Raw genomic sequence first — 16,146 nt, forward strand, 5'->3', positions numbered from 1 at the left:
GAGGACTTGCTGCCTCTGATGCTCAGGGAGGTGGACTGAGGCGGCCGGGGGTTCCATATTGATTAATGGAGAGGCAACAGAAGGCTCGGGCAAGATGAATTGTTGCTCTCTTCACAAACCCAATAAAAGTATTGATCAGTTTTTTTTGAACCTCCGGATCCCAGAGTCTGCCAGAGGTCACAGCAGAGCTCATTAAGCTGAGTTCCAATTCCGGACCAGGTTTTAACACGTGAACACGACTGTCTGTTGAAGTCTATGTTGATCATGTTTAGTTTTGGTGCTGCTGGAAATACAAACCTCTGTGTTTCAAATCTAGCTGTGTGACATTGGACGTACTGGTCCACACTGAGACGGCAGCAGTGACATAAGGGATCATTTTATTGTATCAAAGGGGCAGGAAACTTTGTCTTTGATTTTCACTTTTGCTCGCTATTTCAAAGGGAAAAAGTAAAACATAAATGTGTATTAAGAGCACAGACCTCTGTTAAGCTAGGAGCCCGCCAACTCTTCTGTTGTATGCAAATACACGACTGACACATCACACGTTTACATTCATTAGGATAGGACAGCTGTTTTCCAAAAATGTCAATTCATTCCCCGTCTCAGTATGAGCAAGTCCTTTTTTTGATTAAAAAAAAAACAAAAAACAAAAACAAAAAAAAATTCCAGGATCGAGATCATCCCTCTCTGGTAAAACTTCCCTGAAAATCTGGATGTAACACGCTGTGTAATAACAAAATTATTAGCAATGTGCATGAATTTCTTTCTTTCAAGTTTTGCTTGATCCCACAATGAAGAATCCCTAAAAAAAAATAAAAAAATACTGGATCTTAATTCTGTTCAATCTCGATTTTAATTGCGACAAATATTAACAGTAAAAGCTCTTGAAATATGTCCAATTTGTCTGACCAATCACATAACATCCTTTGATGAAGGTGAATTTTAAATAGTGCATACAATTGGAAACATTAAACAAAGTCAAGCTGATGATTTGAATGGCAGCTTCATTTATTGTAAATTTCTGATATTAATTGAAACCCAGTTGAAAACTGGACTTAAAGAGAGCAACCATTAAAAGCAGCTGCACAAGTACAAGTCCATTTATCTTTTCAAAATAAATTATAATACTAGCACCAACCGTCTGGTGTCTTTCCAGGGTACATACCGAGCTACCTGGACAAAGACGAGCTATGTGTAGTGTGCGGGGACAAAGCTACAGGCTACCACTATCGCTGCATTACCTGTGAAGGTTGCAAGGTAACACAAGCAACTATCAGCAGATCAATTTATTCATCGGTCCTCATTAGGAAGCATTTGTGAGCAGGTGACTGTCTGTTGTCAAGGGCTTCTTCAGGCGGACGATCCAGAAGAATCTCAACCCAACCTACGCTTGTAAGTACGAGGGGAAATGCATCATTGACAAAGTGACCAGAAACCAGTGCCAGGAATGTCGCTTCAAGAAGTGCATTGCAGTGGGAATGGCAACAGACTGTAAGTTTTACCAGCACTGGTTGCATAGACTGTACATAGAGATGGACGGGGTGCTGCTTCTTCCTCCCTACCATATACAAATGAAGCCAAATGCTCTTGGAAACCCCCACCAACAACCATGTTGCTCTGGCATCTAAGAAATGGCTTCATGCCACCTGAATCACTTACCAATGACACGTTAATGGCAGAACAATTTTTGGAACAACTGTTTAGAGATTTGAAAACCTAATCTTGAAATGTTCTTCCATAAACTTCCCAAACAGAACTCCCAGGACTTCACTCAGCTGTCAATTAAACATTTGCTCCAATTATAGCTAAAAAAAAAAAAAAAAAAAAAGCCAAACTTGTCAGAAGAGTTAACATTCATCAGTTTGATACTGAAGAAATACCAAAATGGGAGAAATATTTGCCAGGATTGTTTGGATGAGGAGGATTTAGGGGGCCATTGGGATCTGTTGGCCTCACTTTGTATGAACTCTATGTCCATCTTTATGTACGTCCAATTATTCTAAATTACCTGAGTAATGTGATGCGTCAGCTGATGATTGATGATGAAGTCATTTTATCTGCCCCTTAATGTTGCTTTGTTTGCTTGTTTATTTAATTTAACAACTACAAGATATCTTCATTAAGAGGAAAAGGCCATATGATAAATTAGGCTTTGTTTACAGGTAGGTCTTGTATGTATTCTCTTGTCTGACACAGAGAGTAACAGCTCTTGTTAAGTATTTTATGTGAGCACACAGGAAGCTAGCATTCACCACTGCAGTGTCAGTGTGGGCCTGCAGAGTTGCAGCAACTTGACAATATTGTGGCCATTGTAGGACCCAAATATTTGTTTGAACACCATTGACCTGCATGTTCCTGTCAACTCTGATGTCCCCTCCCCCCCTGTCAGTGGTGTTGGATGACAGCAAGAGGCTGGCCAAGCGGAAGCTAATCGAAGAAAACCGTGAGCGCCGGCGGAGAGAGGAGCTGCAGAAGACAGTGTGGGACCGACTGGAGCCCACCCAGGAGGAATGGGACCTTATCCGTATGGTCACAGAGGCCCATATGGCCACAAACGCACAAGGCAACCACTGGAAGCAGAAGCGGAAGTTCTTGGTGAGAGCCCTCCCTCTTCATCATGGCCTTCACTGTATTGTTTAACCCTTCCTTAGCCAATCCACCCCCCTCCCTCCCTCTTCACCATGCCCCTGTCTCCTCCACTACTGTTCCAGTGCTCCCTGTGTTAATATGTCCATGTGTTTTTTTTTGTATCTCCTTGTAGAGTGGGGAGAATTAGCTGGACGGTGGAGAAAAGTGTGTTCCTCAGCCAAGCAGCACTAACTTATACTGGAATATCTTATTCTTGTCTTTTTTTTCTCTCAAGCAATGACACATTATCGCTAATACTAATCACTTGCTTTTTTTGTGCTATTTAATTTTTTCTCTATTTCCGTTTATAGCATTTGATCTCATACCTGACATTTATTTAACTGGTCTTGTTCTCTGTGCTGTGAAGTCTTATCACTCTGTCCAGTTTGGCAGTCTGTCTCAACTGTTCAATTATGTCAATAAGCCTCTGAGTTGTTCTGAGGACCTGTTTGAGGCCGTGGTCCTGAGTCCTAGTCTCACTATAGACAGCCATCTTGAATTTCTGTTTTCTTTCTGTACTCTCTGTCCTGTGTCCTTGTGTTAACTTATTTTCTCTCTAGTTGGCTTGACATGGGTTCTTCATTGAAACTTCACCATTCCTGTTGATTATCCAACAGGTCGAGGAAGCAATGCTTCTTAATGAAATAACATGTAATTTATTCTATACTTCTGACCAGAGTGCAGCGGGGGTGAAGGAAACTAAGGTTAGTGGACAAAAGTATCTCTTCAAATGATAAACTGTCAACATTTCTAGTTGTTGATGCCACATCCTCATCATTTACATACACATATCAATAAAATACTGTCTTGTTCTTGGTTTAACAACTAAGCAGTTAAAAGCTACCTCTGCTTAGCCCTCGGCTAACTTGAATGTAAATAACATAACCATGTGGCCCTCACAGACATCCTGAATGTTATCGAACCACATGGATTGAATCCCAACTAAAATGAGATGAAATGAGCAGAGTCATTTATCCACCATCCTTCAGCTGAAACATAAAAGCCAAGTAGTCCATGGCATTCCTCCGGTTAGCCCGTGTTAGTTCGATTGTGGCTAAATACCTAGAACCTTATACTTCCATAACCTTACAAATGATGTCACGCCACATGGATCAAATTAAGACAGTGACCTGAGCCATTTGCACGATGCTCAGTACAATGTATCCACCATTTTATAGACAAATTAGCATCGACAAAGTAGTGCGCAGCAGAGCCTGTGTCGTCACGTCCTACATTTATAGATTTCATGACATTTTGTATACAATCCGTATTTTTTCCCACATCGGCCATAGTGGCCAGTAAGTCGCTTAAGCGAACACTGATTTTCAGCAACGGAATGACACAACACATTGAAGGAATTGTTTCAGAAATTGTTAAATCTTGATGGTGACGTTTCCCCTTTTCCATCTGGATGTGACAGTCCAAAACAAAATTAGATCACGGCATTTAGCTTGTATTTTCATACCCCACCCGTCTTTGTTTCACACTCTTCAACACACCTTTGAATTTTAAGTGCTTCATTTGATATTGTCCACATCTACCTCTTTGTGAAAGACACCTCCATCTTGTCTTCCAGCCAGAGGATATTGGTCAATCGTCCATGGTCAGTGCTCCTGAAGGAAACAAAGTGGATATAGAAGCCTTCGGTCAGTTTACAAAAATTATCACCCCTGCCATAACCCGAGTGGTGGACTTTGCCAAAAAACTGCCTATGTTTTGTGAGGTGAGTGCAGAGTCACAGAGAGCTCATAATAATGCTCCCTCTGGTGGCTACATGAGATGTCCAGCTGTTTGACTGATTTAAGCTGCAGTGGATTCACTGATAGTAGTGAGTTTATCCCAGATGAGTCAGCAGGCATATAAAAGTTAAATGGAAGAAACGACATTTCACAGTTTCCGAAGGTATGTCATTTACAGAGTCATACCACCAAAGAGCAGCGACCTGCTTGTTTTGTTCGGGGAAAAACCAGATCTTAGGCTCTTTATAGGAAATGTTCTTTACAGGGAGAAACGGATATTATATTATCTGAATATTTGTTACGAACAATAATACACTATTTTTCACGACCTTAATTTAAATTTTTGAAAAATATAAACGGATAAGTTGTTCCTTTTTGTTCCAAGAATTACTCCACTTATAATTAACAAAATATTCATCGGCCACTTTGTTGGATAGATTGATACAGTCGAATGTGATCCTGTGCGAAAGATCATCCAGTCATTTCTGTGCTTACTTACATTTTTGCATGTTTGGCTGACTTGTTACTAGTCACAAGAAACTGTTTGTTTCAGTTCTGTTTTTAGCTGGAAGCTATTTCCCAATTTGTAAAGCATGCATTATTAACCCTGATATAATTTCAAATCCCCGCTTGTATGATATTGAAGCCTGATGGTGACATGGTGACTCCCTGAAATGTTATATGTAAATACTGTATATTCAGATTGTAGGATTGTACATGAAAAACATTGACATTAACATTTGTTTAGTTTTTATGCCAAGTTAAACTGTCCCTCTATGAAGCCACTTTGAGGAGGCACGGTGAGGCCACATTCTTCTAATATCTGGTCCATGACGCTTATCTGGTTTTCCCCGCCACCAGCTGCCTTGTGAAGACCAGATCATCCTGTTAAAAGGCTGTTGCATGGAGATCATGTCCCTGCGAGCGGCTGTTCGTTATGACCCAGAGAGTGAGACCCTCACACTCAATGGGGAGATGGCAGTCACGCGAGGTCAGCTTAAGAACGGAGGCCTGGGTGTCGTCTCGGATGCCATTTTTGACCTTGGCGTGTCACTATCCTCCTTTAACTTGGATGACTCGGAGGTGGCTCTGCTCCAGGCTGTCATCCTGCTTTCATCAGGTAAGCTCCTAGTTTCTGGACGATCATCTCACGAACATGGTGGAACTGATTAGGGGTAGGGGAGGTCAAGGGGCGGGGGGCGGGGAAGCTCTATGTTGCAAAGAAGGAAGACAGTCAGTATTTGCTGTCCTGCTTTTATCGTGAGAATGTGCTTATTTCCGTTACTGATTTCTTCAACAATGACAGACAATGTTAGAGGACAAGCTCATTAATAAGGTATTTACAGCACTAACAATCATGATTTAAACGTTCTTATTGTTTCGTTTCATCTTCCTTGTATTACATGGACTCATTCTTTTTTAATTTGATTTATTTCATTTTTGTATTATTTATTTAATGGAGAAAAAGTTCATCTATGAAGGGCATGAGTAATCTTTTAAGATATATTCACCACATATTATATTTACTTTTGTGGTGCTTTTTTGGAAAATGGAGTTTTCTTTTTCACTAGTATTGAGAGAAGTGTTAATTCGATACTCACAGTTTTAAACTTGTGAAAAAAATGAATGTCAGATTTAATTTTGAATGTTTCTGATCAGTCAAAAACGCTGCCAAAAGTTATGTGTGAGGAAAAAGGTTCAGTTCTAATGTATAATATAGATAACATTATAATTATTAGAAAAAGTGAAAAATCTTTTGTTTAGAGACAAATGGAAAACCCCAGTTTGTAAATAGGGGATTTCTTGAAACCCAGGAAGAGAGAAACAAAAACAGCTGTACGGCTCCATGTCCATCTCAGAAGTAACGATCCTCATTCTCCTTGGCACAGATTGGGTTGTGTTTTGTGTGTGTGTGTGTGTGTGTGTGTGTGTGTGTGTGTGTGTGTGTGTGTGTGTGTGTGTGTGTGTGTGTGTGCGTGTGTGTGTGTGTGTGTGTGTGTGTTCATGAAATCCATATCATACCAAACTACTGTTCGACTAATTAAGCATAATAATCATTTTGAGAAGCTTTGTCAATCTAGCTGGGTTTTGGCTCCAGCACCAATTTCAGCATCTTAATGGAGATCAATACTGTTCTGCTTTGTCTTGAACCCTGGAACAAGATGTTAACCTGCCCATCTGTCTGATTCTGTAACGCACACACAGTTTGATCAATGAAAGACCAAAATCAATACTTTTGGCCTGAAAGTTTACATGATATACAAAATATTCTGTAGTTGTGCCACACACAAAAAACACCATTCTCATTTTAAGTGATATCTCAACAGATTTTGATTGAATTTAAAATGTCTTTGGCAAACTTTTAAACTCAACAAATCTGTTGTGATTTAACGAATTCAAGTATTTCACACGATCTCACGTGACCTCATTCTCATGTTTAGTAGAAAGGCTCTGCATACTTTGATAATTTTCTACTTTGATATTCAACACTTTTTCTCCATGATTTAGTGTAGTTTGTCATGACCTGGCTCAAAGGGAAGACAAAATGCGGTGACCACAAATTAAAAGTGAAAATAAATGTAACTAAATGGACTAGTCATATTACCAGAGGTATATAAATGTGTGAACATGCGCAGCTGTAGGCAAACAAAAGAACAACTCAACCAAAGTCCAACCAGCCCGAGGTGCCAGCCCCTTATCCCCCTAATAAGCCTCCTGAAACTGGAAGCTATGGAGCCATCACACCTCTCCATTACAGTGAGGTCCCACCCAGGACAAAGGAACAAAAACAATATCCAAACAGGGGCAATAAAAAAATGCTTGCTTTGCAGGTCAAACCTTTGCTTGCAGTTTCAAATGTTCCGAACCAAATTCGAATTCGAATTTGCATCCCCCTCTGCTGAATGTTGAACGGCAAACAGGTTTTTACTCGGATGTCAAACTTTATTATTTGCAAACGAAACTTTGAGATTACCACACATTCATTTTACGAGCAACAAAAAAAAAAAGATTATGGAGTGGAAAGTTTTTTACCAACAAATCTATCTTACGTTTGCAAAGGTTGAAAGTTTTGCTTTCAAATCTATTTTTCGACCTCCGTTTAGAAAGTCTTCCTCTCAGAATTTTATAAATCGACCAAATATGAACCTAGAAATGCTGAAGCACCCAAATCAGCACCAGTCGAATGACATCAAATGTTTGCTGACAGCTGGGAGACCAGATGAATGTAGTATCGGCTTTTAACAGCTCAGTCACTTGAGCTAATGCAGAAGTTATTCGGCTCAAAGTTATTTGCAATACCTAGCCGTCTCCAGGAAACGCAGCAACCTTTGACTAGTCAAGGGAACAGGAAATGCCTGTACCTTTTCTTTGGTTCACTAAAAAAATCTTAATAAAATGATTTGGCTCCTTGTATTTGTCTCCCAGATCGTCCAGGCTTGAGTAGCGTGGACCGAATTGAACGATGCCAAGAGGAGTTCCTGCTGGCCTTTGAACATTACATCAACTACCGCAAACACAAAGTGGCTCATTTCTGGCCGAAGCTGCTAATGAAGGTGACGGACCTGCGAATGATCGGTGCCTGCCACGCCAGCCGATTCCTTCATATGAAGGTGGAGTGTCCAACTGAGTTATTCCCTCCACTCTTCCTGGAGGTCTTCGAGGACTGACCGAGGGATTTTGGTGTATGTGTTTGTGCGTGCATGTATGTGTGTGTGCATATGTCAGTGCCTGGGCACCCTGGAGGTCTCAGGGCCGGAGCCAGCAGAAGGTCCGTCACATGAACTTTCTAATAGCACTACTGAGTGTCTCTTCATTCCATAGTTTAGGAGTAGCTCTCGGATGGATCCATTCCTCACAGCGCGGGTACATGTGAATAGCATTTCTTTATATTCTTTTTTTGGTCTGTTTTGTTATTGTTGTGGATATAATCGCACACCTCTGATTTTATGATTTTTGTGTGTTAATGATTGTACAGCTGGCTTAATGGTGATTCTATCAACACCTGTTGATCTATTGGTGACCATTCAAGTGTCATATTTTTGTCCTTTTATGTTACAGATTTCCAAAAGGCTGCTCACATAACATAAAAAAAAAAAATACATGACAGTATTCACTATCCATCAACTTTTCCTCCGCCTGCCCAACTTTACTGGATCCATGTGTTCGTGTAGATTCATGTCAGAGCCCGGCCAATCAGGGATTATTGTAGTTGATGCCCATACTGATATTTGGGAGTAAATATTTCAGCAATATCCTGTATACAGGAAGTAAAAGTGCATGAAGTACTTTAAGTAAAAGCACTCATGATGACTAAAGACCCAATTTATAATTTCAGTATTTATTAAATATATTCATTGAATAAGTGAGCAACATTTAGTGGTGTCATTATAGAATTAATTTCACCGTGATACCATTATACACTCTTCCAATTACAATGCGTTTACAACCAACCGATCATTTGATTTGCATATAGAACAACTGTTGGTGGCATCAGCCAGTATGAACTCCAATATATCCGTGATTGCCAGTATCACTGATAAATCAGCCGGGCTCTGGTCAGTAGATTTAGTAAGTCAGTAAATTAGTGTCTGGTGAGTCCCCCTCTCCATCCTAATGAGACACGACCCACTCTTAGCAACTACATGACTCACTGATAATTACATGTCACTCACAATGCTGCCTTCCAGAGATGTCATGAAAAAATCTGAATTTCACTGAACGGCAACTCAGTGGACAATTCTTTTTGTGAAACCTGCTAAACATACTCGAGAAACACATTTGCTATGTGTTTATGAGCAACCAAGAAGTGGGAACATTTCAACTTGAGGTGAAAGAATACACTGAAGGAATATCTCACATTTAAGGCGAGGTGTCAAAGTGACTCATCATGACAGCGTTTGTTGTAAGACAAAGAAATATACTTGCTCTGTCCACAGATCAGTCAGTGCTTTTGCTAATGAAGTTTGGACTCATTAGCATGTATGATTTTGCTGTTAAATTACATTTCAGTTTTCTTTCATTCATTTGTCTTTGTCATCATTTAAGTTTCATGTAACTCATGTAATGTTTTCTTCAGGCCCGCGATTTAACGTTACCTGAGAGAAATTCGACCCCCTGAGCTTCATTTTTTTCCCCATGTTGGTTTATATGGAAGACGATAAGGTACATTGGAGATTGAACAAAATCAGTGTGGTTAAAGTGGCCATATTCATTGTTTTTATTTTTAAACAGGAACACAGGAAACCACAAAGCTGCCTGTTAGTGATTCAGAGTGACATTGACTGGAATGCAACAGCAGCATCAAAATGAGCCTGATCATTATCGTCCGCTGAGTTACTAAAGCACATAAAGACACAGATGTCAAAGTGTAGTACTCTGTTTTTGTCTGTGTAAAAAATCCACATGTCGTGCCAAAAGTGAGTGACACCCGATCACAGCGAGCTTATTCAATACTTAACTGGTTATTCGTGTTGTAGTTAGCCGCTTCTACCCAACAATCAGTGAGGTGTTTAATCTTGTCCATCACAGTCAATGACTTCAACTTTTATTTTTACGACCTGAAAACGGGAGGCTGCGCATTAACTCGGTGGCATCATGGTGCTATGGTGGGTTGAGAAACAGCTGACTGGTCTCTCTTGTTCTTTACATACAGAAATGAACCTGATCTGTGCGTATTACAGCCCACCACCCTCTTATGATGGCATGCATACACACTAACACACAAATACGCACATATACTGTATGTACTACACAATACACCCATATACACGCACATTTGCATAAATGCATGTGCCGAGATAACATATGGGTCAGACCCCACAACTGTGACCGACTGGTGGGGTCTTAGAAGGCAACTGAACACTGGTTGGCCTGACATCAGTAAGATTATTCATCAGCAAGGTACAATGACAACGCTGGTGATTGTTCAAAAGTAGCGCTCTTTTCCTTTCTCTTCTTTTGTGGTGGATCTACAAGCCTCTCTATGGTATTGTTGTTTGCAATGTGACAAATATTTGCTTTGTATATTTAGCCTTTACGATCTTCACACTACTCCTCAAAGCAGCTTGTAAATTTTTTTTTTCTGTGTAGTGATGCCTTTTATCAAAGCAATAGACTTGCTGCAGTGTTTGAATGACCCCGGACCTCACTCACTCACACAAACACGCACACGCACACACACACACACACACACACACACCTCGCAAACTGTACAGGCTCAAATAAATGCACAGACAATCAGAGGGAGAGAGATGAGAGGGGGGAGCAGTCACCCATGCTCAGACTGGTTCGTATATGGGTGCCTGGGTCGGGCTGAGCCAGGGCTTTTAGGTGAGGTCAGGCAAAAAGGCCTTGTTTACATGCACCCCTGTCGTCCATAGTCCTGTTATGTTGATTGAAGGAGCCGTTCATAGCCTGGTAACCCCACTATCAGAGATTTCCTGCTCAAAAATATCCAAATGTCTCAAGCAGGCAGTGCCAAGTAACAAACAAAAAACTTCGATGACTTTTTTGAGCATTTGTGTTCGTGTTTCCTCTGCATCAGAAAAACGGTTTAAGATGAGACAAGCAGATTTGAAACAGGACAGAAACAACAGAATTGAAGACTGAGATCACAACTAATAGAAGCACATTAACTAGTCTCAGGAATTTGGCCTCTGATTTCTTGCAGTCATTGTGTTGTGTTTAAGCACTCGGTGACGACAGTTGAACGCCACCCTGCTGGGTCATCTGTACCATCTCCCTCAGCTGGTACCTAGCAATGTCAGTAACATCCTGAAATTTTCAGCAGCAGAGAAGAGTCACTATTATCAGTAGGGTTTATAATTTGGTGTGGACAAAAACAGTACCGCAAGTAACCTCATGCGAATATATTAATGATAATTTTATTTATATAGCACTTTTTGAGCCTAAGCACGGAGTGCTCTCCAGGTTAAAGTATGCACAAAATAAAAAGACAAAAAAACAAAACCAGAGACAAAGTTTTGCTGCAGACAACTCCATTCATCCATCCCGCCCTACCCAGAGACAACAAGCTGTACAATTGAATTAGATAATAAAAATGTAAACATGATTAAATGATCGAATGTGAAAAAGCCAAGTTCATGTGCATAATATAAAAAAGTGTGACACACTAAAACACATAGTAAAAATATATAAAATAGAGGGAAAACATATTGAAAAGCAGCCACTTGTTAAGACTAGGCCGACCTATAAAAATGAGTTTGAATTAGTATGTTATAAAAATTTGAAATAAAAATATGCACCGGAACTGATTCCAGAAACTGTTGTATCTCAAGTATTAAGGACTTAATTCGAATGCTCTTGTTATTTTTTTTTTAAGAAATTGAATCCACCAATTAAAGCATGATTTAAAAAAAAATCAATCATTTTGACGAAGCCGTGTGTGGCCACATCAGCTAATTCCACCTCCGTCATCGGAGACATATTATAATGCATAGATAATAAAGACAGTTTATAAGCTCTTTTTTTTATATTAAACTTCTTCTATTATAGGCAAGTTCATGTCAAAGCAACAAAAAAAAACATTTCAGCAAGACTTTTTTTTTTTGGTGGGGTGTAAAAACCATCTTGATATAGTCTGTGGACATTAAAGCACAAGAAGCCTAAACTAGTAGAGCTCTGAGCCGATGGTTAGCTCCAGGTTGTTCCCAGAGCTTTTTACTGTAACAATAGCAGTAATATTAGGCTACTGACCCCATTCACACTCCCACAATCCACAACTGTCTTTGTTGGGCCGTTTCTGTGAATGACATCTTGATTTTCTTCATCTCAAAGATGAGTCAGGGTAGAAAACAAAACACGTGATGCTCCATTTATTTCCTTCACTGTAGGGCCATTGTGCTATTGCGAATCCTCCTCTCCTGTGTATGGGCTATGAGAACTCGTCCAAACAGTCTTTAGTGTGACATGAGCCTGCGAGTTAAGACAGTTTTGTGGAATTGTTACATTTACATTCGAGTCTTTAGGGTTTAAGTCATGTGTGTCTGTGTTATTCATGATAATTAGAATATGAACATTCAAGAATGTTGTGTAAATGAAAAATCAATACGGGTGTCTGGTAAAGAACCTGATGGGAGCCCAGGAGGAAACCAATAGCTGAAAATTGTGAGTGGTGACACCAAAACATGACAGTTAATGGTTCTTAAAATTTCCATTGAATATGAATATTTGTGTTTTTTTGTTTGAAACATACAAAGTGGAGTAATAACTGTAAGAATATTTCAACTTTTACACACATACTGCACATAATTACTGTAATGATCATAATATGTGTGCATGTAAACATGGTCAATGCTGACTGCTGGCTCAGAAAATGTTTACTGTTCCTGGTGATGTGCCAGGATGCCGTTATCTCTCCCATGACTTGTTGCTCTTGAGGATACTCAGATACAAATCAAAAGCAAAAGTTTCACCATAGAAAAGCTATTTTGCAGTACAAAGGGAAAAGGTTGTATATTTTCACACTGCAGGTTTTATACGGATGTTGTTAGCATATTATGAACATGATATTGTTTTGCATACCATTAAAAAAAAGAAGTACAGCATCTTGCTCTCGAATCAATTTCCCCATCTTTGCAAAAGAATTATGAGCAAGATTTTACGTCATAAACACTTAAATTAGTGCAGCATTCCTTCAAGGATAAAAAAAATATATAAATAGCTGGACATCACTGTCAGCAGCACAGCTACACGCCAACAAATTCAAGGACAACTTGTTAATCAAAGAAAAACCAGCATAAAGGGACAACGTCCTCCACTGTCAACACTCTCTTTGTGTGTTTGACTGAATTCTTCCTCTTTTCATCTATTCCACATTCCGGGAATTAGACACAGAGAGAGCCTGTGCGGAGGTGTGAGAGGGAAACAGACCTTTGCTGCACTTACACTCAACATTTGACTGGAACCCATCGTCCAGCTTTGATGCGAACATTGAGCACTTTGAGAGCAAATGATTCAGATGCTCATGATTGACAGGGAATGCAGCGAATGTGAATTGGCTCTTGAGAATAAAGACGGTTTTGAGAGAATGTGTGTGTGTGTGTGTGTGTGTGTGTGTGTGTGTGCGTGTGTGTGTGTGTGTGTGTGTGTGTTTTTGTCTGGTCAGACTTAATTAATGTCTGCTGAATTTTCTTCGTTTGCCTTTTAACTGCATTCATGGGACATGTATATGAAATTGCTGTATAGTTGAATTTTTCATGGTTTTTAATATAATTGCAGTTAAAGACATTCATCAGTTCAACACGAAACAAAATAACCTTGTTTTCCCTGTAAGGAATTTGTACAAAATTATCCAAAGTAACAATTAGAGAAGGAAAGCACATTGTAATACAAAACGGGTATGGAATATGTCACACTTCTGCAGGACATTTGGAGAGCTATATCCAGCAGCCACGGAGACACAAGATGGTTAGTATAAAAAAAAGAGAATGTATTTAAAACAAATAAGGAAATCACATAAACAGGGATTTAGTTTCAGGGTGGACTGAAACCAACAGAGCAAACAAGACTATTTTAACCTCAAATAAGCAATAATTTAACAACAAAAAAAGAAGCCGAATGACAAATTAAATAAAGAGGAGAAAATAAGGTAAACAAAATGGCAGCCCACTCCTACCAACCTACAGAAACTACCAGCAACAATCTCAAACACCAGGACGACACTGGCCAGTTTGGAAAGGGGGTAGATGAGGAAGAGTTTCTTGGTGCCTTTTATAACCAGCCTTTTTGTGGCAGCCAATCACCAACCTATTGCCATTGACAACCACGCACACACACACACACACACACACACACACACACACACACACACACACACACACACACACACACACACACACACACAAACACACAGTGCTGGCCCGAGCCTTTAGCCTTTAGACAGCCCTAAGCAGAATTTGACACACACACACACCCCCCAACACCACACAGAGTAAACTCTGCTTGACTGTTATTGACACAAATGTCACACTATAATGTTACAATATCAAATATATAATGTAGATGGATTATGAACGATTGTTACCCAGGCCACAGATGTACAAGGAGAGGGTGGTGCCCTTTGTTCAAGAGTGGGTGCAAATTGGATGTGGGGTCTGGGGGTCCTCCTCCAGAAAATTCTGAATTAAGTAAAGTGATTTCTTGTATTCTGGTGGTGATGGCCAGCTGGAGAAGGGCAATACCTAAATTGTTCAGATTCATAGTATTTTTGCTTTTTGACTAATGGGTAGTGACTTGCTGATGCAAAGGATGGTAGTTATATTGATCATGAAATCAGAACTTATTTAAGATTTATTAAATAAGTTAATTTATTACAGAGTTATTCATTCATTCATTAAATTATGTTGTCACTTCCTCAAGATATTTAATATGTTAAGAAACAAACAACAGAAAAAAAGCTTTAAAAAAAACAACAACAACACACGATTGGAGGCCCCCTGGTGGCCAAGGGGCCCCAAGCAGCCACTTAGTTTGCTTTTGCCTCGGGGACTGCTCTGCACACGCACGCACACACACACACACACACACACACACACACACACACTTATCTGCATGAGCAAAATAAATGCTATCGAAAACACAACAGGAACAATACAGCCATCAGAAGTAACTGAGCTCTTGAAGCTGTTTCTCCCCAAAACTCTTTGTGAGTGGATTTTGTTTTCTGTCTCAAAACATGTAAAACTATTTGTTTTGATTAAAACCTGCATCTTTTGTACAGATTGACAAAGTCAGTTTACTCAGTGGAATAGCACAGAATATTTGTAACTAATGAACTGTCATGTGGTCAGAATACAGAGGCTGCTACTACAGACCTGAATGCACCCCTAGTCAGATTTATATAGTATTTTCTAGAGTGCAAAATCACAACAACACAACACACACTTTACAGGTAGAGCAGGTCCAGCACCACACTCCTTCAATGAATTTACACCCAACAATTCTCCATGATCAAGCACATCCTGCAACAGCAGCGATGATTAACAGGCAGGAACATCGGGCAGATCCAGGCTCAGTGGGGATGGCCTTCTGCTTTGACTAGCTGGGGGGGAAAGAGAGCAGGAGAGGGATGCAGAAACAAAGACAGACAATGGAAAAAGACAGACGTACAGAAGGAAAGAGAGGGGCAGAGATAGAGAGAGAGAAAGAGAGAGAGAGAGAGAGAATGACAGATAGACGGGGACATGAACAGGCTGGAATGGGAAAGACTAGTAAAGAGAAAGACAGAGGGATGGGGGGCACAGCAAACATTTCCAACTAGGGACCAATAACAATCTCTACAGTGTACACAAGCAATCAATTTCAGTATAATATGAGCAATTACAGTATATGCTAGCAAATACAATTTTAAACAAAATGCAGATGGTCATGCTAGTACAGTATTGAGAATATTGATTTGCATACGATTAGAACTAATTCAGATGCTAAGCTGAAGCTAAGGGTGGCAGCCTGAGCCTCTACAGGTCTGTAGCCACCAGCAGCAGCAGCAGTCAGGGATCTGGGAAGTGGGGGAGCACAAAGGCTCCTGAGACGAGTATCAAGTATGAGTACAGGAGGACTAGTGGGAGTGGGAGGTTTCTATTTCTTATCATTCTGTAACTGAGATCTGCCTGCCTTGTCTATTGAAGGCTCTGTATGGACAAGCCCAACCAGACAGTATGTCATCAAGAGTTTGGAACAGCCTAGTAAACTACAGGTCCAATAAGGAGTTTGCTCCCAAGGTGAGTCTGAGATAAAATCATACTGCTCCTTCCGCACA

At 40.1% G+C, this 16,146-nt stretch overlaps 1 protein-coding gene across 13 annotated transcripts in view; it reads left to right on the top strand.

Moving 5' to 3' along the window:
- The window catches only part of thrb (thyroid hormone receptor beta), a 108,325-nt gene extending 92,451 nt beyond the window's left edge, over positions 1–15,874 (top strand). For 10 of the 13 annotated variants that reach the window (XM_086193090.1, XM_086193086.1, XM_086193088.1 and 7 more), the window contains 7 exons: positions 1,157–1,257; positions 1,344–1,491; positions 2,390–2,595; positions 3,246–3,332; positions 4,205–4,351; positions 5,229–5,487; positions 7,794–15,872. In XM_086193090.1, coding sequence (XP_086049216.1) covers positions 1,157–1,257; positions 1,344–1,491; positions 2,390–2,595; positions 3,246–3,332; positions 4,205–4,351; positions 5,229–5,487; positions 7,794–8,035 — 1,190 coding nt within the window. In that variant the 3' untranslated portion in view covers positions 8,036–15,872. Of the gene's footprint in view, positions 1–1,156; positions 1,258–1,343; positions 1,492–2,389; positions 2,596–3,245; positions 3,333–4,204; positions 4,352–5,228; positions 5,488–7,793 lie in introns of all 13 variants that reach the window. The other 3 variants (XM_086193095.1, XM_086193082.1, XM_086193083.1) reach the window with 3 other exon arrangements.
- Positions 15,875–16,146: the final 272 nt, after the last annotated feature.

The sequence above is a fragment of the Aulostomus chinensis genome, chromosome 22 (assembly GCF_037954235.1).
Source record: "Aulostomus chinensis isolate RoL2024-O1b breed Wild chromosome 22, RoL_Achi_v1.0, whole genome shotgun sequence".
In the NCBI taxonomy this organism is placed as follows: domain Eukaryota; kingdom Metazoa; phylum Chordata; class Actinopteri; order Syngnathiformes; family Aulostomidae; genus Aulostomus; species Aulostomus chinensis.